Source organism: Myotis yumanensis, unplaced genomic scaffold (genome assembly GCF_028538775.1).
Source record: "Myotis yumanensis isolate MYYU_CA2020_CCGP unplaced genomic scaffold, mMyoYum1.0.hap1 SCAF_1, whole genome shotgun sequence".
NCBI lineage: Eukaryota > Metazoa > Chordata > Mammalia > Chiroptera > Vespertilionidae > Myotis > Myotis yumanensis.
In genome coordinates, this window is record NW_027223752.1 from 53,303,986 (window position 1) to 53,329,104 (window position 25,119).

At 50.7% G+C, this 25,119-nt stretch overlaps 1 protein-coding gene across 6 annotated transcripts in view; it reads right to left on the reverse strand.

The window, feature by feature from the left end:
• Window positions 1-25,119, reverse strand: part of TLN2 (talin 2) — a 421,578-nt gene that overhangs the window by 42,041 nt on the left and 354,418 nt on the right. For all 6 annotated transcript variants that reach the window (XM_070421588.1, XM_070421561.1, XM_070421564.1 and 3 more), the window contains 6 exons: window positions 21,765-21,911; window positions 17,560-17,661; window positions 14,898-15,017; window positions 7,636-7,782; window positions 4,272-4,438; window positions 2,882-3,065 (listed from right to left, as the gene is read on the reverse strand). In XM_070421588.1, coding sequence (XP_070277689.1) covers window positions 2,882-3,065; window positions 4,272-4,438; window positions 7,636-7,782; window positions 14,898-15,017; window positions 17,560-17,661; window positions 21,765-21,911 — 867 coding nt within the window. The remainder of the gene's footprint in view (window positions 1-2,881; window positions 3,066-4,271; window positions 4,439-7,635; window positions 7,783-14,897; window positions 15,018-17,559; window positions 17,662-21,764; window positions 21,912-25,119) is intronic.

Genomic DNA, 25,119 nt, shown 5'->3' on the forward strand with positions numbered 1-25,119 from the left:
CATGCTACAAGCACATGGGTCTTTCCTCCCCACTGGAAGGCCCAACCCACCCCCATTCAGGGCCTCTACTCCTGCTGTTCTCTGTCTGGAACCTGGCTCTTTTCTTCCCCCAAGTCTCAGCTCAAATGTCATGTCCTCAGAGACTTTCCTGGGCCACCCAAACTGTATCCCGGCCACACTCACCTACACCCGCATCCACACTGCAACTCCATCAGCTTGCCCTGTTTTATTTACAGCGTTTATCGGCATGAGGAATTATTTTAGTATTCATTCTCTTAAACACCTCTGCCTTCTCCCCTGACTTGGATGTAAACTTGGATGTAAAATCCGGAGGGCCAGCCTGGACTCCTGCCTGTGAGTTTACACTCAAAACAGGGCCTGACACATTAGTGTGCACTCAGCACATGCTCGTGGAATGAATGGATACACAGGGGTATACCCATAGAACACAGTACGTATCTTCCCTCTTCTAATGGAACACGGCCTGTCTTTCAGTGTGCTGGACTTGGAACCTGAAGTGCCAGCCATACTTAGGGACACATGACATCAGGCATTACATTAAACTCTTCTAGGTCCAGGTGCTACAATTACAACTCCTACTTCAATAACAACAACAGCAACTTCACTTTATTGAGGGCAGTGTTCCAGGGCTGAGTCAGGCACCATACACATATCATCTCATTCAGTCCGCACCACTGCCATTCCAATTGGGAACGAAAATGCTTATGCCCACACTCCCAGGGCTTGGGAGTGGAAAGTTGGGATTTGAACTCTGGTCAATGTGACCTCAAGGGCACGGTCTGTACCTCCAGACTATATTACGCTCTACAGCTCTGGCTCCTACAAATGAGATCAACAACACCAGCCCTGCCCATCTCCCCGCACTGCTGTGAGGATGAGCCGGACAACATATGTGGAAACACATGTTAGAAATTGAGAGTCCCAGTCAGCTGCAAGCACGGGGACACTGCAATTTCACAGCCCTCTTCTCCACCCTGTGCCTTCTCACCCACAGGACACACGGAACCGTGGCCAACCTCTAAAAACAGGGCAAGTTGGGCACTGATGGGGCTCATGGGGAAGGGCTGATATGTGGGGACCTCACACTGATTCCTGAGACCGTAGCAGAGAGAGGCAGAGAGAGGAGGCTGAGGGACAGAAGCATCAGAGCTGCCACTATCCCACCTGCCCTGTCCCATCCCTGGTCACTGGACAACTGGCTGGCAAGTGGTGACTTTTTCCTCTAGAGGTCTCATTAGAAATTGAAGCTTTGGGATATCTAGACCACATGGGAGTTAAGACTAAGCAATTCAATACATTTCTCTATTCAAAGATTTAAACAGTTTCTGGGCAAGACACTTCTCTTAAAGTTGAGCCAGGCTTGGAAAGCGTGAGTTCCCACCCCAAGGATGCATTCTCAAGCTTTTTCTTCCTCCATGGGGGTAGGAACAATACTGCAGGCAGGGATTTCTGTGAAGACTTCGAGTTGCAAAAGGCAGCTCTGATGCTGTCAGAAGGAAATCCAGCAAAATGAGTAGGGCGGCCACATTCGCAAGGTTCCCTCTGGCGCTCATCAGAACCGTAATGACCCAGGCACAGAATGGCGGGAGCTCTCTACCCACGTTGTCCAAATGGGCCAAATAGACTGGTTTGCTAGTCTACTGGTTTCATCAGTGAAAAGGACAGTGTCTACAGATGATGGTTCTGGGATAGAGAGAACGGAGGGAACGTAAGTTTTGCACTTGGCTGTTAGTTTAAAAATAGGTGAGCGTACTATCAACAATAAAAAGTATATTAAAATAAACAGATAAAATAAAAATAAATACAAAAATCCAAAACAACAACAACAACAACCCCCAAAAAACAGGTGAACATATATTTAATGGGTATCCACCATGTACTGGGAGCTGTGTTGGGGGCTTAGGTTTCAAAGATTAATAAGCTATGATTACTGTTTTTGATCGCCAACAATCTAGGCTGAGGGACATAGGCAGATAGCGCCAATGAAACTGCTAAATCAGAACAGAGTATAAGAGCACAGAGCCCTTCCTTACCCCTGCAGTTCTCTCTCCCATTTCAGAGCCAAATTTCTCAAGTAGGGTGTCTGCAGGTGCTGGCTTCGTTTCTTACCCTCGCCTGGCTTCCCTGCCCTCCAGGTCACGTGGGCCAGTGGCCAGCTCTCAGACCTTCCCTTTTCCTGACTCCTCAGCCATTGCTGGATTGGAACACTCCCCACCCTTCACACCAGGCTCCCTGGCTCTCCTCCTAGCAGCTGTACCTGCTTCTCGATCTCCTTACTCATCTCTTTCTCCTTAAATGTTCTTAAATTGTGCATTCTTCTCCTATGCACATATTCCCCCCTCTGGGGTCACAGTCACAGTCTGTGTGGCAACCACGCCTGAATCCACATCCCTGTACCTGAGCAGGCTCATGCCCACACACTAGCGGTGCCTGCATGTCCCTCTGCCACTTCTAATTCAACTTGCCCCAAACGGAACTCACCTTCATCTCTGGCCCAAGCCAGCTCCTCCCAGGGAGCTCTGTACATAGAGCCACCCCCCACTCACTGATCTAGCCTGAATGTGGAGTCAGCCCTGTCTTTCACTCTCCCTTATCTCCAAATGCTCACTGCATTCAATTTTGTACCAAGCCCGGCTGAGTCTTCTGTACAGATTCCTCTCAAATCTGTTGGCTTGACCCCTCCCCTTGGTCCATGCCACAGTCCTGCCTGGACAAGGTTATCCTACCATCCCCAAACCACGGACACCCTCACACACACACTGTTTACTTCCAAGTTCCCATTTTGCCTTTGGCTTCTTCTGGGGCCTGGTGTCAGTGTTTGTGGGATCACCAGGACCCCCTTCTCCCAGGCCCAACCTACCTGGGTCTCGGGGTCATCAGAGCCCAGGCTGGCCGCCCCCAGCTTGACCACCTCGGCGAGCTGGGTGATGGTGGCTGCTGAGGACTGGGCTGCCTGGGCCAGCTTGTCTGGGGTGGACGCGGCCCCGGACACCAGCAGTTTGGTGTCTTCCACCAAGGCCTTGGCCGTCTTCAGAATGTTCTCCCTGGAAGGGGACAGCAGATGGGAGGGGAGAGACAAGGGACAAGCGTGGTTACTGACAGTGGGAGGGAAGGAAACCCTTCAGAGGGGCTTTGTGTGGAAGGGCTTTGAGGAGGAGGGTGATGTTCCCCTCCCTAATCAGAGGCGCTCATCTTCCTTGCAGGGAGTCAGCTCTGTAGGCACAGAGTCGATTACTAATAAAACGTCAATGAAAAATTCAGGCCCAACAGCCCTGCAGCTAAGTGAGAGGTCAGCTTCCTTGTTGAGGCTCCCCCTCTCTCTGCACATGCGTCATAGCTATGGGAACACAGGGACCAGGGACCCTCCCAGCACGTCAGAGCCAAGAGGCTGGGTCCTGGAAGGGGAACCACTGGGAGTCTCTCCCAGCCCAGCCCTGGGGCTGAGGAGAGAGGGAAAGGGCGCTGGACATGGGGTGAGGATATGGGTGGACTCCAGCAGCAACGGAGACCCTGGTACCAGCCTTTTGAGTGGGGCCTGAAGAGCCAGGCCAGGAGAGACTGGAGGCTCAGAGTCCCACACCCCAAACCATGGACGAGCTCACTGTCCTTGCCCCCACCCCGTGCTCCCAATCCTGCTGGGGCTGGTGAGCAGACAGAAGCCCGTGCTCCAGCGTGCAAGTGGAAGACCCGAAAGCTGCCCTCTGCAGAGCAGGCTGGGCTTGTGCTGAGAGGCAGAGCTGGAACACGACTCCGTGGGACAGCTGGCAAAAGGGACTTACTTAGATTACTAAAGGCCTGGTGCACGAAAATTCATGTACTTGGGGGGCGGGTCCCTCAGCCTGGCCTGTGCCCTCTCGCAGTCCAGGAGCCCTTGGAGGATGTCCCATGGGGAGTGGGCCTAAGCCATCAGTCAGACCTCCCTAGTGCTGCTGTGGAGGTGGGAGAGACTCCCATACCACTGCAGCCATGAGCCCAGCTTGTGGCTGAGCTGAGCTCCCCCCGTGGGAGTGCACTGACCACCAGGGGGCAGCTCCTGCATTGAGCGTCTGCCCCCTAGTGGTCAGGGTGCATCATAGCGACTGGTTGTTCTGTCGTTCAGCTGTTAGGGTCAATTTGCATATTACCCTTTTATTATATAGGATGTGGTTCACTTTCCCCACTTGAACATCTTGTTGAAATCAAATCAGATGGCCATATTTCTAGTTGCTGGGAAGCATCTCCACAGTCCAGCCCTACCCAGGAGCCCATACCTGTGGTCTGCGAAGGTCTCATTGTTCTCAGCGTTCAGGGTCCCTGCAGTTGCAAACATGATGGTGGTGTCCAGGTCGGCGATGATCCCGGACACAGCAGTAGCGGCCGTGATACATGCCTGGGTCCCTTTGTTCCCAGCCTGGAGAGCTGACAGCACCAAGGACACCTATGGGCAGACAGGGAATGTCAGGGGGAGCAGAGGAAACGTAACCCAAATGTGCACACAGTTTGAAAACACTGAATTCTTTCTCTGCGAGTTGATGCAGCTCCTGGGTTAACAGCACAGTTTGGGGTCAACACTTCAGTCTGAACACCTGCTTTGTTGTTAGCTGGTTACCTAACCTTGGGTAGGAGGGTTTCCTTCTCTAAGTCTCAGTTTCCTCATCTGTAAAATGGAGCCATTACTTTTTGTCCATCAGGGCTGTTGGCAGGATTGAGTGCAGGAGAATGTGTGTACAAAGTCTAATGTGGAACTTGGCACATGGTAAGCGTTTGGGAGAGGGCTGATGCTATGATATAGTTATGATTATGTTTCTGAACCCACAAGGAGGGACACAGGATTAGGCTCCTGTGAAAGGTGTGGCCATTTCTGTCCCCTCTGATGAGGATTTCTGTAGATCAGCCCCCTCTGCTAACACTCATCGCTCCTTCCCTTGGCTGCTTCTTTTTGTTTTTATTTTTCACACACCTTTACATATTCTTCATTTTCAGGTAAGAAGGGTACCTCTTGACTGAAAATCCTCCACAGTGGAGCTGAGGTCACTGTATGTAACCTCTACCCCAACACTCCCCTGAGTCACCTGCCACCGAATCATAATCGTTCCAGTGACCTGAGGGTCCAGCAAGTTGGCTAAGGTGTGCATTCCAGCGCCTTTTGTGTCAGGAACCCTGCCTTGCCACCTGCCATGCCCACTCCAGTAACACTCACTGTTCCCAGAGACACTCCTGTGATACAAACCTGACCCCACCACATGCTGCGAACAATCCTCCCTGGCTCTGGGGAGGAGTTGAACAGGTTCAACTTCTCCAGGACTCCTACCACACTCTTGCCAGCTCCTTACTTCAGCATCACAGCTCATCACTACACCAGCCAGCTCCTATTTCCCAACACCCTCGGCTTCTCCGGGCTCTCAGTAGTTCTGCCCTCTGTCTGCATCCCCCCTCCCCTCCTCTTCTCCAGCCACTGGTCTGCTCATCCTGCCTTCCCCGCTGTCCTCTCCCGGAGAGATGGCTGGACCTCCTGAGGAGTCTACACACTCTGTCCGTGCCCTCAGGGTGGCCTGCTGACCACCGGTCATAAACAGTAGGAATGGGCCCATGGCAGGAGGCCCACTGAGGCCAGGAGCTGCCACATTAATCCCCAAGCACACACACTCACCACCCCTGACCACGGCTGACCTAAAGGGGAGTCTGACATGTGTTGTGAATGCATTTTTAAAGCACACAACCAGGACAGGCAGTGACAGCATCCGTGCGAGGCCCAGAGTCTGAACACTTTCCCCCTCCCACGCGGCTGAGGTCTCAGCAGAGGCCGGGGACAGCCTGGCAAGAGGGGCAGAGAGCCCGCTTCCTGAGGATCCACCACGTCCCAAGACCAGCCCACAGACAACTACTTCCCAAGTTAAACTCTGCTGTGTCCCACCAGGAAAAGGTGAGTCAGGCTGGCACAGAGCTGGTCTGGGAAGGAGGGGTCCAATTTCTGGAATGAACTCCCAGAGGACAAAGGCTGAGGCAAGTAATCAGAGTCCGGGAGGGGCCTTCTCAGCCAGTGTGAAAATAAGGGTGAAAAAGTGTGTCCCGCCCACTGGGAAAGGTATGCAAGCCAGCGGGGGTTTATTGAGCATCTACTAGTCACTGCACTAATCCCTCCGGGACCAGGACAAAAAAGTGAATCAGGCAAGGGTGCATGGCTGGGGCGAGTGACACAAACACAATCGAGATGTGTGAGAAAGACATGGAGGGAGGGGATGGGGAGAGCAGGAGCTCAGAAGGGCCAAATAGACGGGCTGCTCTGAACAAGCCTCTCTCTGCCTTTGATCCTTCTCCAGGCGGCCTCAGCCAGGGCCAGCTCAGGAAGCCGGCGCTGCCTGGCCAGGCTCAGGAACATCATACGGCTTGATGAGGACCCTCCCCTCCTCTCCCCTCCCCTCGCTTCCCCCTGCTCCTGCTCCAAGGTCTTCTACTGGGAAGCTTGGCAAGAGTAACTTCAATAACAAGGAAGGGCTTTCAAAGAAGGGAGAGTGCCTTCCTGAGCTGGGAGATTTGCTTCCTCATCCTGTGGAGTCCGGGAGGCTGGATGGTCCTGTGGGCTATGGGAGGCGGCCACATCGCGGCCTAGCGAGGGGCCACATACAGAGCAGCTTCTGTAGGGCAGCTTCCAGGTGAGGGGTTCCCCGCCCACCCCTCAAGTCCTGTTGCCAAGCTTCTAAACAGGGCAGAGTACTGTGTCCTAAGAAGCTGAGTGCAGGGGCGGGAAAGCCAGCCGAGCTGGGGTGTTCAGCCTGCGCTCCTCGCGGCCTGTGAAAGCGCTGTCTGGAAAGGGTGACTCAGAAATAAGCCAAGCAGAAGGTTAAGGACTGCGGGAGAACAAAGGAGACGCTGGGAGCGAGGGGCATGTAGACTTCCCGGGAGGGCAGCGCTAGAGGACAGCTCACACAGACGGCAGCTGTGCCTGGCACTGTGCCAAGCCTTACACACATGCCATGGCGATCAGTCTGCACGACCCCACGGGCCAGGAATGAATGATATTCCTTTACTCTCATTTTACAGATGAGGCATTCGAGGCCTGGCCAGGTGGAGTTACTTAGCTGAGATCCTAAACCCCATCCACCACCCTATGCGACTCGCTCTACAAACGGCCCGTCAGTCAGAAATGGCACGCAGGCTCCTGCTCTCCTGCCAGGTGCCATGCGGCTTCGGGCAGGATTCACCTGCCCCCACATCACGTCTGGTTTGGAAATAGAGGTTACAGGAAAGGAACTAGAGGTCCCTCTCACTCAGCCCCACAACTAGGGGCCTCCCTGAGAAGGAAGCACAGGGACAAGTGTCTGAGGGGTTGCAGGGAGGGGCTCCCGGGGCTGATCCTGGACTTTGCAACCATCTGTCCAGTCTGTCTGCAGCAGAGCCCTGCACGGTGGACAGCCGGGGCCCACCTTGGCGGGACAGTCCCTCTCACACACACAGTTTCTCAAGACCTGTGGATCACCCCCAGCTCCCGGAGGTGCCCCATCCCTGGGGGACCCTGGGCTCGAGGGAAGATGCCCAGACCTGACTGGGCTGGGTTGTATTTGGCTTAGTCTCTTGCTCATGACCTTGGTCACAGCAGGTCACCGTGGCTCTGTCTGACCCAGGGCCGCTCCTTACCTTCTCGGTGACGGCGCGGGCACACTCGATGAGCTCCCTCTTGGTGTAGCTGTCGGTGGGGCACACCTGGAGGGCCCCCGCCTTCTGCACCAGGAAGATGCAGCCGTGGCCCAGGTCCTGCACCCGAGTGCGAATCTGGAAGCCGATCTGCGGAGGCAGCCGGGGTGGGGAAGGGGAAGCGTGATGGACCCGGCCATCGAGGGCCTCCCTGCGTGGAAAATTTCTCCTGCGTCCTATGGGAGCCTGGCTAGGAAAATTCCACTGCTGCTCGGAGTCTGTGCTGGGGGGAGTATGGAATTTGGTTGACTTGGCTTCCCATTTTTAGAGACGGTGACATGCCCGCAGCCCTCAGGAAGCAAGTCTGCACCTCATCCTCCCAGCATAATGCCTTCCCCGTGCTTGCTGCCTTTTCTGGTGTACTGCTTGTCTGTGTCCTGTGCCACCTGATAAGCGTGTCAGTTAGATGAGCTCTGGGGGGACAATTCATTCTGTGATTCCTTCCACAGGCGTTTATTGCGCCCCTACTGTGTGCCAGCGCCTCTTCTAAGCAGGTCATGCATTTTACTTTCATTTATTCCTCACAACAGCACTGGGGGGTAATTAGAAGTTCAAAATGTAAAGCTTTAAGAATATTTTAAAGTGTTCAGATTCCTGTGAAATTGTATGTTTACCAAGCAGGACTCCCCCTCCTCAGCTGTAGCCATGCTGAGAGCGACCATGTGGGGCCCAGGCTTCCTTTCTATCAGGCCAGGTTGGAGGTGGCCTCAAAAAGGTACATTTCTAGAGCTAATGGCTCAGCAGGCACGCATCCTTTTCTTGACCCCTGGCTTGTTCGATTATCAAAGGCACTTTGCTTAAAAAAACGCCAGAGGGGCTCTGCTATGGGTGAGCGGCCAGCTGTCTCTTTAAGGAGCAATAAATCCTCGGCCACCCCCAGAGTTCGCACTCCTCTCGCTCTGTTTCCTGTCAATTTTCATTTGGGTTTGATCAATACAGCTGTCATAATAATCTGACCTCCAGCCCAGGTAAGCAACTAAAAACAAAACAAACTAAAACCTTTAGGCTTTAGTCAGTAAGTGTTATAATCACAATAGCAAGCAGCTGTGGCTTATCCGTCTAGCATCTGTCATGAAGAGTTACTGAATAACCTCAGGTATTGGGAATAAAACCTGGGAGGTGCGGGCCCCCTGGATGCTGTCTCCCACTTTCATCCCAGGAGGCAGTTTAAGGGACTCTGAGGAGTGAAGGGGCTGCAAATGTTAGTTCTCCTATTATTGAAACACTTCCTGTTTTTAGGGAAAAAGGGAATTCCCTTAACCCCTTAAGGCTCAAAGAATGTTTAAATCCATTTAATGGGAAATTCTCCTCATCCAGAAAGTTGGGGTGTCTTCTATGGTACCCAGGGGGGGCTGCAAAACTTCCCAACCAGGCAGGGCTTCTGGCAGACCACCTCCACGTGGAACATGACAGGTGCGGCACCCAGGGTCACACAACCCAGCCGCTCTGCAAGCACGCCTGGGCCAGTGCTGCAGCAAGGCCGCCCCTGAGGAGGGAGAGACACTGTAACTCGGCCCTCGCAGGGGGACGCCATTGAAATACAGCTGTTTGCTGGGCATGCTCATTGCTTTAAGTTAAGCGCGAGGTCAAACTGAAGCCGGCGGATGCCCCAATTACGTTTTAAGCTTAACCTGGCTCTCAATGCTTGTTGGATCCGTATGGTTAAACCCTAAGTACTCAGGGGTCAGAGCAAATCCAAAGGCAAGAGCTCTGCTAGGGAGGATGACCACAGATCTCTCCATGAATGACAGGTGGTGCCAGGAAGTCAGGTGAGGGGCAAATGGAGGAAGCAGCATGGATGGAATCTCACAATAAAAAACGACCTCACCAGTTCCACCTCCCTTCGTCGACAGATGAAGAGACGGAGGCCAGAGAAGGGATTGCCTGGTCCAAGATCACACAGCGGGTCCCTGGGGAAGCAGCCCAGTGTCCAGGCCTCCACCCAGCACAGCGCCCGCTCCTCAGAGCAGCACTTTCCTAACTGTGATTCCCCTGCCTGGCAGCAGACTCCTGACTCCCCCATACAAGCTCTCATGAAACCTCAACATGTAAAATTAATAGAAGTCATTGACCATTAGTATACTCTTCATCCTGAGTTAACATGTATACCCTGACTCAATAAAAAGTCAACAATGAGACCGAGTGAACCTGAAGAGCGGGGGTTAGGAAAGCCAGCTGCAGCCACAGCCACCGACTCACTCCTGCGCTTGGCTTTGGTTGCACAGTGTTGGGGAAATCCCGTTGTGTGAGCGAATAAAGCAAACAGGAGCGGTTTTCTCACAGTGTCCTGACCAGAGAGGGCAGGACAGAGCGGAGTCAGTCCGGGGTCTGCACAGACCACCTGGTCCCGGGTGCGGGGCTGGGGGCCCAGGGTTACCAGCTGGCCTGGAACACATTCAACAGTACGTGCAGCTTTTCCTAACAGTTAAAAAAAAAAAGTTGTTCAATTATGTTTAAAAAGTGAGACTGGCCCTATTGGTTTGGCTCAATGGTAGAGCATCAGCCTGCGGACCAAAGGGTCCCGGGTTCGATTCTGGTCTAGGGCATGTACCTTGGTTGCAGGCTCCTCCTCAGCCCAGGGCCTGGGGCCTGGGGCCTGGGGCCCGGTTTGGGGCTCGAGCAGAAAGCAACCACTCGATGTGTTTCTCTCACATCGATATTTCTGCCTTTCCTTCTCTCTACCACTCTCCCTAAAAATCTATGGAAAAATATCCTCAGGTGAGGATTAACAACAACAACAAAAGCGATACTGGAGCCAAATGTGCAGAACTTCCAAAGCCCCTCCCTGGGTCAGGGTTCTGACAAATAAGGTGTGAAACCGGAATGCTGCTCCCGAGCAGAGCTGTTTACAGAAGATGGGGCACGGGGACAAGCACAGGCCTCTTAAATCACCCCCAAATCACTCCCAAACCGAAACCTATGGGCAGACATGCTCTGTGGTGGGAATACATCCTCAATGGCACTCTCAGGCTCCCTCGGCCCCCTCTCAAAAGGCCATGCTATACACACACACCCCAAGGCCTAGTGCTCAGCCCCTTTCTTGGAGGTGGCATCATGCATGTAGCAAAGATCTTAGAACGTGACGGGGGAGGTGGCACAATGGTCATCAGGGATGATATTCCAGTTAGAAAGCATCAGGGAAGAGCAGCACCAGGAAGCAAAGGGATGAGACTGAAATAAGGGAACAGTTGCAAAAGCCGTTGGGGTTCCTGGTCACCCCAGGGTAGGCCTGGGCAGTGGGGTCTGAGCCAGGTCACAGTTAGCGTGGGTGCCTGAAGGGCCCCTTGAGGTTTGGCCATGCAAACCTCCTGTCCACCTGGCTGCACGATCCCATTTGGACGGCATGCAGGAGGGATGCAGGATCGGCTTCACTCGCTCACCTTCACAGGCTGAGGGCTGAACGTAACGAAGGGCTCTCAGGGTCCCCACCCCAGCCCCACTCCTGCTCTAGGTGGACCCCATGGGTACCAGAAAGGACCAGGGGCCTCACTTCCAGCCCTATCCTTCCCTGGCCACCGGGCTCTCTGGGTGAGCCCGCTAACCTCCTGGGGCCTTGGTTCCCTCACCTGCGACCCAGGACAGAATCTGCCCTGCCCACTTCTCAAGGCTGATGGATGACCCAATGCAAACATCTCACAAAGCAGGAAGTGCCACTCGAATGTTCACTGTTGTGAAGAGGCAGCCTGGTGCAGGGGAAAGAGCAGAGGTTGCCCAACAAAGCCAGGTTCGAATCCTGACTTTTCCACATAGTTACTTCTTAACTTACTTGAAACGTCACTTATTCCCAAAAGTTGCTTAAAGTGGCTTCGACACTATGGAAGCTGTGTGATCTTAGACACTAACTAAGCTCTAAGCCTCAGTTTGCTCATCTGTGAAACGGGGAAGAACAAACGATGGCCTGGCATGCTGCAGGCGAGGGTACCAGGACAGCACAGCACAGCACAGCACCGGACTCCTCCTGTGGACGCAATCAACAACTCTCTCTCATTCTTCTCCATCGGCCACTCAGTGAAAGAGGACAACAGGACCAGCATATCCACAAAGCAATCGTCTACTCTACCTCACTTCCACAGAACACTTTGTACGGCCAGAGGGACTACATTTTTGAGACTGAATTCCAACAGATAAGGGCTTTAAATACTGTTTCTCAAAGCAACACTAAACTTCTCAGCATTCGGGGTGAGCCAACTCACAACCAGTGTTTATTACAAAGAAATGTTGCTCAGAGACATTAAACTTGGGTTTTAAATTGGCAACTTGAGTAAAGCATGGCTTGAACCTCAAGGAAACCCTCAATTGCCTCCTTGCCCAAATGGAAGTAAACGGAGAAGGTGGTCTCCTGGGGGTGCACCCTCAGGGAACCAGAAGCCCGGCCTTCAGGAGTTTGGGGTCACATTTCAACCTGGAGGGAGTCTAAGAAAATACTAATTGTCTTCTTTACGGCTTAAACTCAGATTTTTCTCAGGCTTTAAAAACAATCCCATCTGAAACTGGGTCAAGTATACTGTGCCTTGGAGAGCCTGTGAAAGCTGAGACGCAACCATGGATGGTGTCTGACAAACCTGACAGTTTCTCCTTCGGCAGGAGAAGGGGAAGGAACAGGGAGAGTGTGTGCCACAGGAGCAGGGCAGCACCGTCTCAGCTCCGAAAGTGTGTCTGGGAATGGAGAGCTGAGCAAGTCCGAGAGCGGACACCCATCCCCCGGGGACGAGAGGGCTTCGGTTCTCACCACAAGGCTCCGCAAACGTTCCTGCGGCTCCCCAGAGCTGTGGTCACCCAATCTCTCCCCCAGGTTACACGTAGGAGCTGCAGCTCACAGCACCTGCATTTCTTCCTTTCTTCTTCTTCTTTTTTTTTTTAAAGCGGAAACCAATCTTAAATTGCAAAGTTGTCTGAGGGGTTTAACTTTTCTGAAGGAAGACGTTTTCACAGCAATGTGAACAAATGTTTCAATTTTCCATGGAACAATCAGCAAGATAACGCTCCCGCGTGATGTTCCGGGCAGCGCTGTGACTCTTCCTGTCATTGTCACATTCTGGAAAAGACCAGAACGCTGACTTGGCACAGCAGCGGGCAGGGCTGCAGCGAGGGCAGCGGCTTATTTGCCCTGGAAATAAATATTTTCAGATGCTGTGATGTGGGGGCCCCCTCGCGTATACAAATAATTCCACGGTCTTGGAATAAAACACTACGCTGCTTCAGGGATCTCCTAACCTCCTCAGTTTTCCCCCAAATATCTGTCTGGCGAATGCACACAAAGAATTCTCCTTTGCAAGCCACTGGAAATTTTATATTCTGTCTGCCCCTTCTCGCTCCAGGTCACACTGCTCGTGTCTGGAATGTAAAATACATTTCAAGATGTGACGGAAAAAAGGGAGACTCTTAATGGAAACATCAGCTGCTATGAACGCAGGGCCCAGAACTAAAGTAACTAGTTGTGCTTTCAACCACACATTTTCTTTCCTGGCTGCTGTGGCATCACTTTATATTCCGCTTCGGCGGTCTGGGTTGCAATACGACAATGTGCCTGTTTCACACATGGGGCGGGACTCGGATGTGGAAAGGGCTCTAATGGGTGCCTGGGTCTCCACTCACCAACTCAGGCAGGCCAGCGTTTAAACCAAGCAAGGCAGATGGTTGTCGATTCCATTTTTAAAGCTTTTTCTTCTTTTTTTTTTTTTTTCAAGCCAACCCTCCCGCTCAATCACAGTCTCTTTCAGTTTTAATCTCCCTGCGAAGCCAAACTTCTTTCCTTGGTCCAACCAAATTCTTCCTCCCTGTAACATCAGCTCCCTTACACTTGCTTAAGAAATTCAAAGTTACAAGTCAAATAAATCATGAGTCCAGATGATCGGTCTACTTTTTTTAAAAAGTGATGGGCCTTTTGTAAAGGGTCAACAGAATCCCAATGTGGGCCTCTCATAATTTTTCTTTCTTGGTAGTGACTTGACAAGCTCGTTACGAAAGGATTATTCATGCTGCAGCCTAAATACTCAATCATTCTAAAAATCTCAAAATGCAGGCACTGTTAGAGACTCAGGTCATCCCATGCCAGATATATATGTAAGCAAGTACATATATATGACACTCCTACTTACATGCATTATTACAACACATGTTAGAAGGTGATTTTTTGCGTCGGGCCTTCATTTCTGTAGTGTCTCTGGGAGCCTTTGTTAAGACATGCTTACTAGACCTGACTCCCAGGAGAAACAGCAATAACAGGAAACACTGACTGTCATCGCCAGGAGAAGGGAAGACCAGGCACAGCCTTCTGCGTGACCACCCGGCTCACGTAGGAATGTGGTGAACGGGGTGTGCGCTCGATGAAGAGCTTGCAGAATTTCACGGAAAGTGGTTACTCCATCTTCCCAGGTCCCTGCAGTCCACTCCTTTATTTTGCAGTTCAGCTTGAGCTCTCTTTCTCTAAGGAGCCATGTAGGTGCTGGGACGGAGCCCTTTCTGTTGCTAACACTGACACCCATGCAGCCAGGCACCCCAGAGCTCCCCATGGGCCCCTGTGTGCTTCCCATGGACCACTCCATTTCTCAGAGGCGTCAGAGATAGGAGCGCTCAGAAATGCCCTCTGGGACCAAGCTTTTGCCATTTATCTCTTTAAGGATTCAGGCATTCTGAGGCAAAGTCTGTGTTGGCCACGAAGGAAAGTGAGCGTGGGGAAGGCAGGTAGATAATGAAGGGAAGTGTGCAGGAGGTATGGGGACAGGGGTCAGTTCTTGAAAGTCACCAGAAATATTTGGGCAAGATGTTGCCTTATGAAAGCAGGCTACTCAGCCCAACACTTCAGTGAGCCTTTGGAAAACATAAAAATAATTAAGAGACATGTGCTAGGCAGGAGTAGACAATAATAGGAAGATGGCAGCGGGTGTCTGCCCTTGGCATCGGGTGATGGGCTAGGGGCCAGGTAACCTGATGGAACACTGCAAAGCGAGTCCTTCTGTGGGAAAGCCCACCTCCCCAGATGGCCCCAGATCCCAGCCAGCTGGCCTCAGAAAGCACAGGGAGCCCTGAGCACAGCCTGGACGACTGGCCTGACCCTAGGGGCTGGCAGCATGCAGCGGGTTCTAGGCCTGGCTCTCAGGCTGGGGTCTTCTGGAATGGAGCTAAGCTGTGGAGGATCCCCTCACCCCCCGGAGTGGGCACCAGGGTGGGTTGGCTTCTTAAAACAGGGGCTTAAGGTGGCAGACCTCCTCTGGTTCCGCCGTGGCTGCTGCCATCTGGCCCTGGAGAGCCAGGTGCCCATAGTCACTGGTCATTTGTGAAGCCAGTCCTCCCAACTCCTCCGGGTTAGTAACCGACTTAGTCATCTGGAAAAAGAAAACAAGCAAGACACAAAACACACACACACAGAGAAAAGCATGAGAATCACGTGTTAATACCTCTGGTAGCCACAAGGTTTCATTCACTTTTCAGCGCTTGGCTTGCATTTGGGGCTGGACGCTGGAGAGGGCAGTACAAGCGAAGCCCATGCTGCATCGCACACGACAGGCCAGGGCCCTCTCAGGCCAGCAGGTCCCGGCTGATGGGCCACATGCTAGGCTCAGGCCGTGCAGCGTGGAGTCCAGCCCTCGGGGTCCATGCTGGGAGGTGAGAGTGGCAACTCGGCCAGCCCTGCCCTGTGGGTTGGTCACCAGAGGAGTTCCCCAGGAAAGCCACAGGGTGCACAGTTCCTGTGCAGCGCACACCCCTGGCCACACCCTCTGCAGGAAGTTCGTCTGGTCTCCAGGAACCCAGCCATGGGCCCCCCACGGCACGAGAGGGCATGAGGACAGAGCTGCTAAGGACTTCTCGTGACTGAGAAGTGGCGGACAAGACAGATGCTTTGGAGAAGAAATTTATAGAGAATAATGCTTTGTAGTGAATTTGTGCCAAAGAAAGACAAGGTTTTGGCCCCAAGTTGGGTTAAGGGTATACTGCAGCCTAAGTGGTCAAGATCTATATTTTAATTATCAAGACCAGGGGTCCTCAAACTACGGCCCGCAGGCCACATGCGGCCCGCCGAAAACATTTATCCGGCCCGCCGGGTGTTTTTGCCGCCGCTGCCTGTTGCTTAGCAGCCGACTAGTTTTTTTTTAAACTACAGTCCGGCCCTCCAACGGTCTGAGGGACAGTGAAATGGCCCCCTGTTTAAAAAGTTTGAGGACCCCTGACAAGACATTCTGTGTCTTCCTCCTGTTTCATAGAAAAACTTACCTTAGCTTATCCTACCTAGCTAGCATGCTGGCCTCACGTTTTTCCTCTTCCTTTGACAAAATGCCTTGGTTCCCACAACAGCAGTTTTGGCCTGCCTCCCAGAAAGTTCCCGTCCCTCAGGTCAGAGGCTTTCCAGTTGCCCCAGCTCTTCTCTCACTCTGGAGGACCATGCTTTCTCATTTGAAGACCCTGATTTTAAGGGGCTTTTAACTGACTCCACATCCCCTGAGGCGGGACAGAACCTGCAGCCATATGTACCAGGAAAGGCCACAGCGTTTCCGGCCCAGGTGTGGGGTCCCCAGGAATGCACCCTGAACCCCGAGAAAGCGAGGCTGTACCAAGAGTTGCTTCATTGGAGCCCTGCCACGCAGAGCACCGTGATTCTGGGGCGCCCCATTGCAGTGAAGCCGGACTTGCGCCAACGCAAGGCCCAGGCTAGTGATCCCAGGAGCGGCAATGCAGCCGAGGCCAGGCTCCTTAAGAACATGGACACCAAGGTCAGGACCAGTAGCCAAGAAGCTAGCCCGGGAGATATTCCAGAAACTCCACGAGGCCACTCAAAATGTCTGCACCCTCTGCTGCGCTGTGTCCCTGCTCGGAGGCATCGGCGCCGTAGGGCTGCCTGCTGTGACCTGTGACCTGCCCCCGAGCAGGGCCAGCTTGGCCCCGCTCCAGCCTTTCACAGTCACGGAGATGGGCACTGTCCCTCCCTCCCTCCCCAGCCCCAAGCCTTTAAAATAACAGCCAGCCTGGCACAATCCCAGCGTTTCTAAGAAGGAGCAGCAGCAGCCAGGGAAGCCTTTGTGGTCCAAGCTCAACCTCTAGTGGACACACGACTGCATGACAAAACCTCCAGACAGGCAGTGGGCCTGAGGGGCAGGAGCCTCGCACGGCTCAGCCTGGTCCCTGCAGCTGGGAAGGCTGCTCGCGCTCTCAGCTCCGGCTCAGGTGCTAGCATCGGAGGCGGCTTTCAATAGCTTATCCTGGGCCACCTGACCCTTCACAAGTTGAGCGGAACTTTCTGACTAGTATTCCTATGAAATCTTTGAAGACACCATTTGTCATCTTTTGCTCAAATTTTTAACATACCAAGTAGTATCCAACTGTTTCTCATTGCCATTTATATGTAAAGATCCGTATAATACAATTATGATTGCATTTTAGCAAAAAAAAAAAAGGTACATGCCTTCTATTATCAGGAAAAAAATATTTTTGCACATAACCATTGTGTCTTATTTTGCCTGAAAGACAGGCAATCTTTTTATTGAAATATTATAATTTGATTCATCAATCTATGTTCAATGCCCACATGTACTATAATTTTAATCTATAAAAACACCTCAAGTCTTATGTGAGGTGAAGAGGATTTTTTTTTCTCTTTCTATAACCCCAACTTCCTTCTCATTTCCTCCTTGATTCTCATTTTCTCTCCTTTCTTTGCTCCCCGGTCCTCATGCCCAAGTTCTCAGCCATCTTTAACTTCCTCTTGCAGTGGACTGGGGCTTTTAGACCACGGGCAGCCACAGAGACCACGGCTAAAGGACAGAAGCTGGGGCCCAGGAGGAACTAGATACACACACTAATCTCTCCAACACAGACCCCGGAATTAAAGATCAGTGGCGATGTGGATAAAAGGGCAGTTCTTTTTCTTCTTACCATTTCCTGAGCTGTTACCGCAATGGCTTTAGAATATTTGACCACAGTCGTCTGGTAGTCGACGAATGTTCCCTTTGGCTCTGGAGGAGTGCCATCATCCAGCTGGAGGAGAGGAAAGGAACCCAAAGGTCATCAGAGGCCAGTTGACATGTGGGCTGTACTTACTGGAATGAGGAACTTTAAAGAGGAGAGGCCCTCAGAGTTTCTTTGGCCCAGAGTGAACAGAATCTCAGAACTTTTGCAATGGGGACTTCAGTAGAGGTGCATGTAAGGCATTCGAGGAACACGGGCAAGGAGAGGCCCCAGCCCTGCCTAAGAGGAGTGGGAGGGCTTTCCAGAAGAAGGATGTTTCAGCCAAGTCTTACCACAGGGAGGATCTGCTACATATATGAAGTGGGGAAGTGTCCCAAGGAGCAGGAATGGAACCTGAGTATAAAGGTGGGAATGAGCTGGCCAGTTGCGGGGAAGCACAGACTGACGGAAATGGGTTGGGAGAGGAGGCAGTACCTATATCAGAAAGGGTGTCTGTACCCTGGAACACTCACGTCTGATCTAACTCAGGAAAGAAGACATTGGAAGCACCAGATATAATTTGTTACTTGTCTGACTCTAAGTGCAACAGGAATTGAGAGAAGGGCGAGATCACTGTGGGGTGGAAGGGTTAGAGAAGTGGAACAATGGCTCTGTTCCTTGAGGGGTTAGGGACATATTGGTTCAGAAGACTTTTATTCAAGACCTGGTTCCAGGGCTTGTGAATGGGCCTAAAGCTGGTTGCTTAAACTCTCAAGTCTCAGGTCCTTCACTAGAAACTTCTAAGCATCAGCAGGTTGTAATAATATCAGCTGAGATTATACCCAGTCAAGAGCTACATGAAGGGCCGAAACCGGTTTGGCTCAGTGGATAGAGCGTCGGCCTGCGGACTGAAAGGTCCCGGGTTCGATTCCGGTCAAGGGCATGTACCTGGGTTGCGGGCACATCCCCAGTGGGAGATGTGCAGGAGGCAGCTGATCGATGTTTCTCTCTCATCGATTTTTCTAACTCTCTATCTCTCTCCCCTCTTCTCTGTAAAAAAATCAATAAAATATATTTTTTTAAAAAAAAGAGCTGCATGAAGGAAGAGGAATTGATGACGATGATAATGTCAATGATGATTATGATGAAGAAAAAGGAAACCAACTTCACCATCATCATTATCGTTACTGTCACCATTGTTTGCTGAATGATACCGAACAGGTGAGGAGACAAGGTGAATATACTAGTAAATAAAGGAGGAGTAAGAGCAGTGAACAGAGAGGGCTGTTGAGAGTGGTGGGAATGAAGCTGGATCTACTTAATGAAGAACCTTGAAGTCATGAGAAAAATGGTGGCACTGGGGGTAGGCAATGACACAGCTGAGAAGGTCGCTTTGGCAGCTCTGCCAGGTAACCTGTAGTCTGGGAAGAGACGAGGGGCCAAGAGGGTAATTAGAAAACTGTTAGATGAAGTCTTCAATAAGAGCTACACATGACTACCAGGCATAGGCCACAGCATGAATCGAAGGAACGTATGGCTGTAGCCTATGTGTGATGGGTCTGCTCAGCCCAGGATCAATTTCCACCAAACCAGCAACACAGACTCCAGGCTAGCTAGCATTTTTTTTAGGTTTCTTTATCAGGGAGATCGATGCTGCCAAATAGCTCCATCACACCATGGGAGCCTTGAAGGTCAGATGAGAATTGAGTTGTGCACTCATACACTAAGTATAAACTGACTGGGTATCTTCTTCATGTCAGGCTATGTGTGAGAGCCTTCATATGAGGTGTGGCATAGCTGCATACACTCCAGAGGGTTGGAGCTAGAGGGCAACTTAGATACGGGGCCACCGGCCACCAAGATGAACCTTCTACCAGCTTGAAGACAATGATAAAAGAACAAAAGGATGAATTTAGTTGAAAGAATTTTGCTTTATTCTGAGATCATAGCTTTCCTACTTTTTAAAAATGTTAACATGACCTTTCTTTTATGAGATAATAGTGATGTAAATAGCAATATTTTTGTTTGTTTTGTTTCTTTAGTTTTTTTTCTTGGCCACCCCTCCTCCCAAAATACAACTCACCAAGCAAACAAAGAAAGAGTATTGGGTCACAAAATCCCAAAGGTTGAGAACTAATGTCACTGAATGGGGAAACCAAGGTTCAGAGAGCCTGAGTGATCTGTCCAAGATCACCCATAAAGCTGCTCACTTCCTGTTAACCTCCCAAGGCTTGGCTACAGAGAGAAGCTCCATAGCAGAAGCCTCAAAAGTGTCAAGAATGGCACCCAAGTTAAAATCAACTTTGGGTACATTCACATTTTTCTGCCAGTAACTGTCTTTGAGAATTCTACACAAGGATTCTGAAAGTATATCAACATTTTAACCAAATAACTGAAACTCAGGAAATGTCAGATTTCTAATACCTCACTTTAGGGAGGAGCTCAAAGGACCTGAAGCGCCACTTACCCTCAAGTCCCCAGCACAGGCAGGCTGGGGTAGGCTGAGCAAGGGGAGAATGGGGAAGAGGCACTGTATAGTCCACCTTGGCTGTCAGGTCTGAGTAGATGAGAAATTAGGGGTATTAATGAAACCCCAATTGTATACTTTACAAAACTGAGGGGGGAGAGGGGGAGGTGGAAACCTATGTTGCTGGCCTCTGTGAGCCACAGCATTCCCTATCAGGTACACCAGACTTCTTTCCCAGCCCTCACACAAGAAGCTACACCACTGACATCAGATTGCACAGCGCAGCTTTCCATATTGAAAATCCACCCCAGCCTGCAGGGCTCAAAGGCTATCAAGAAAGGACTTCAGGAACCTGACTTCTACCCTCCAGGGATTTATGAAACTTCCCCATCATTACAGTGGCTGGGAAAAACACCTTCTCCTGAGAAGAAAAAGATTATCACTTGGATTTCTAATTTGTACTGAGAAAGCTTGAGCGCCATCATTTAATACCCTTGGTGGACACATGGCTATTTTCAAAGCTCAGGTATTCTGATGTCCTGAAAACCAAACAAACCCAACTGAGATTCACCCGAGGGCCTTGAAAAGGAGGGGGATTTCACTTTTTCTGCCAAACTGTCTGTATCTGAAGCATGAGAAGCCCACAGCAGGAATTACTGGAGTGCTTTAACAAGGCAAAGCCTGCAGTCTCACAAGGGAGCCCCAGCATCCCTGCCCGGCTTGTGACTTCATCCGTCTGATAATGACTGCATAATGTTGAAGGGAATTATCCTAATTATAGTTTTAGGCTATCATCTATTTATGGAGATATGAACCAACCCATCTTCTCTAAATTAGCAATTAAAGACTGCTTATTATCCTGAAAATCCACAAGAATGTATTCACAATCTGACAATGGACATTTCAAAACACAGGCGATGTCTAAAAGCCTTGGCTATGCTATCATAGGGTAGCAATTAGATGTTTATGAACAATAGTCACTTCTAATGAATATCAAGCTGACGTGACTAATGAGGATTCCTTGGGGGAAAGAGCAGGAGATAGAGAGTTGAAGCTGTCTCCAGTCATATTTCCTTACTGACCCAACTCAATTGATGGGTCACTAGAAGAAAAATGATACTCATGGGGCCTTCTCTATCTACTTCCTGCAAGACTTCACAAAGGGCTTTTAGGCATATTACTTTAGTGGTTTCTGCAGCTGGCTAGATTTTAAAAATCTGGAGAGATTTAAAAATTACAAATAGAGATCCACAGCCTCCACCCCATAGAGATCCCAGCTGAGCAGGGCTGGGGAAGGGCCCAGGAATGTTCTGTCTAAAATGATCCCAGTGGTTCCAAAGTGGCCATTCCAAAGACCTGCACTTGGCAATCACTGCATTATTTCACTGGGAGTTTGTTCTCTACAACAACACTATGAGGTAGACAAGGGAGGTGGATAATTATTTCCATTTTATAAGTGAAGTAACCAAGGATGCCTTCTGCACCTCCATTTCCCCCCATGTAGAACTGGAAGGAAGGGTACAACTGGCTTACCAAAGTCATCAATGAACAGTGAAGAATGAATACTATGTTGAACATATGATAAGGCACCTGTACACTAATCAGAACCCTCAAGAAAAGAGAGAAGGTGCTCCTTAGAGAAAAGCACTTGGGGACCAGGTCTGAGGGAAACCTTGGAGGCACTGGGGTCAGGGAGTGAGGGAGAGTGATGGGAGCCCAGGCCCACCTTGCTCATGGCCTCTGCAATGGCGTCGACCATGCCGCCCACCAGCCCCACTTCACTGGCAGCTTCGTTCAGCGTCACCATGATGTCGTCCACAGCCTCCTTCATAAGCTGGGCCGCCTCCGTGATGGCATCGTGGGTGTGCTGCGCCTGAGGAGGGAAGGGGGAAAGAAAGTTGTGAATTGTCTCCTTTAGCAGAAGAATGGTGCTCGGTCTCTAAGAACCACTTTGCAACTTTTAAGAGCAACCATAAAAAGCAGAATACAAAACTACATCCCCATTATGGCGTACAGCAATGTGTCCTATCTTTTTCCTGTATGACATTACACATTTGTTTTCAAAATAAATGAAAGTCAGAAAAACTAACAGAAAAATATCTCTCTATAATCCCAAAGAAACATAAAAATGCAATATTAAGCAGTGCCTATGACAGGACTAATTTTACATTACTATGTTCAGGGTGGGAGAGAAAGCCACAGATCCCCAAATACAACTTGGCAGAGTGAATTTAAAAAAGCTAATATAAGAGAAAAAATGTGTTCAATTCAAATACACTTCTCTTCTAAGCTCCCCAGCACAGTATAATTCTCTTTTCACGGATGAGATTGCTTTATGGAAATGCAGGTCCATACAGGAGGCATCAATCTGTAGAAGACCTGACAGGTTTTGGAACTCTGTCACAAACTGCATCGCCATGAGGTGGGAGGAATGAATGAGGGAAGTTCTCCAGGGACAGACACCCAGCGTGTTCATGAGTTTCCCTACATAAAACCTTGGAGATGCTTTGTAACTGCAGGTGTTTAACCTGTGTGTCAAAAACATAGTAGGAGCGAGATACATTAATGCAAGAAAGGATGAAACAATGATGGCTGCTGTGCTCTCTGAAATGGCAGCAAGATGATAGGGGCAAGAGCCAAGGTCCTGGCTCCACTGTTAACTAGCTAAGTGGTCCCAAGCCTGGCTCCCGAGGCACAGTGGGAATGATAACAACGCTATGCAGTTGAATTCTGATGAGATCATATGTTGCAGGCACCTTATCATTTCCAGTGAGAGTGGTCTAGTTGGGGCCTGTGCCCATCACTGGGAAATCTGACCTAATGCCAGGTGGTTAGTGTCAGAACTGTATTACCCCCAAGCACTGCATGTTGTGGTTGTCCTGGCCCACTCAGGGGGAGGTGACCCTATCAAAAGGTCCAAGAAATCACATCTTTACTTTGGTAGATGAGAAGGTAAACCAGTAAGAGACGGTAAATGACAACTCTTTTGAGTAACTTACATAAAAGGGAATTCCGAGGAGAGGGTATGATGGAAAAGCCGTGGGAACCAAGAACATATTTCACATCTGCCAAGATCAGATCTGATCACATTTGGTATCCTTGAGGCAACTGTGTTAGACGTAAATGGTAATTATTGACCATCACTACTCAAATTGCTTTAGAAGATAATAATGAAAAATAACCTTGAGGAACAAAGATTCCTTCACTCTTTACCAGACTAGTGCTCACCTTTTCTATTTTTCAGGCCCTCCGTGGGGACAGGGAGGCAGAGTCAGTCTGTCTCTCTCTCTCTCTCTCTCTCTCTCTCTCTCTCTCTCAACTTATGTCCCCGTCCCCCTAGCATGGAGTCCTGGCTGCTGCTGGCTGTCCTTCTCACAGGTCCACTCTCTCACGCTCTGTCTGCAGTGACTGATTCTGTTCACCGTATCCCTCCTCCCATCCATCCACATCCAGGCACCAGACTGCAGAGTGACTGAACCTCAGGTCATTCGAGCCTCAGCCCCCATCTGGCTGCACTGGCAGAAGGGCTCTTGCTGAGCTCCATGAATCTGCAGGCCCACCAGAGACAGTACTAAAATGGTGTCTTAAGCCATTGAATATTAGGATGGCTTGTTTACAGCAATAGCTAACTGGTATGGACCCTAGGAAGGGCTCCAGTTCACAGTTTCCAAAATTGCTCCCTAGAGCTCCCCAGGGCCCAGCCTGAATATGTGTTCCAACCCCAACTCTGATATTGAACAGTCAAATATTTGGCTGGTCTTTGTTCCAGGTTCCTTGGAGGGAGCCTCCAAGCCCTCAGCATTTCCTGAGTGGTAGGAGGGTCTCTGTCATTAGGGGGGAGGGGGAGGGGGGCGGGGCTCCTTGATGGTGAACCCTGGAGGAAGAGTCCAGGCCTGAGCAGAATTGATGGGGTGAGAGACAAAGGGAGCCTCCCAGGCAGAGGCCACAGCCTGTGAAAGGCCCAGAGGTGAGAGGAGTGTGGGCTGTGAAGACGAGGTGAAGCACCATATGTAAAGTGCCTGGCACACGGCTCCTGCCGCCTTCTGTCATCGCTCACCCACTCCAGCTGATCTCTCCAACTAGACCAACGTGTGCTTCTTGCAGACAGTTTACTCTGCTTCTCTTTGGAAGCACAGTGTTCACAGGAGATGAAGGGCCTGGTGGGGTCACCAGGTGGAGCTAAGTGACAGATAGTTTTCTATTCAGAGAAGTTTTACAAGGATAACCTTCACAGGCTGCTGGTGCAAAGCTCTCTGGAGAGGCTCATTTAAAGAGAAATGAAACCATCTGTTTTTAGCTGTGAGGTAGGCATGGTGGCCAGCAGAAGGTAGAGACCTGGCTTAGGGGAAGTCAGATCAGGCTGGCCCTCCCTTCCCAGCCCTGAGCCACCGACCGCACTCAGGCCGCAGTGACATCCTCTAGCTCCTGCCTGCACCAAGAACACTGACGACATGCATGCAGATGCTGGCAAGATGCCAAGGGCTCTCTGTCCTTTATACAACACAGAGCCAACCTGTGGCCCAATGCAACGTTCGTACCAGTTTAAAATCTATGTTCTTGTATCTGGGGTCAGATGTTTTAGCATTTTACCACGGGGAGCCAGGAACAATAAATGTCAAACCACATAACAGCAGCAATGGTGAGGACAGCGTAGCATTCGGGGGGCCTCCCGGCTGCTGTGCTCATCTCCTCTAACCCTCACTACCCCCTGGAAGGCAGGACTCCACGGCATCCCTGCCAGGGAACACTGACAGTCACAGTCTGGCAATGCAAGCTTATACCCTAGAGCAGCCGTGGGCAAACTACGGTCCGCGGGCCGGATTCGGCCCGTTTGAAATGAATAAAACTAAAAAAAAAAAAAAGACCGTACCCTTTTATGTAATGATGTTTACTTTGAATTTATATTAGTTCACACAAACACTCCATCCATGCTTTTGTTCCGGCCCTCCGGTCCAGTTTAAGAACCCATTGTGGCCCTCGAGTCAAAAAGTTTGCCCACCCCTGCCCTAGAGCTTAGAGACCTGGTGCATGACACCTGCAACTGACCAGCTGGCTATTTGCTGAACTTATATGTCACAGGT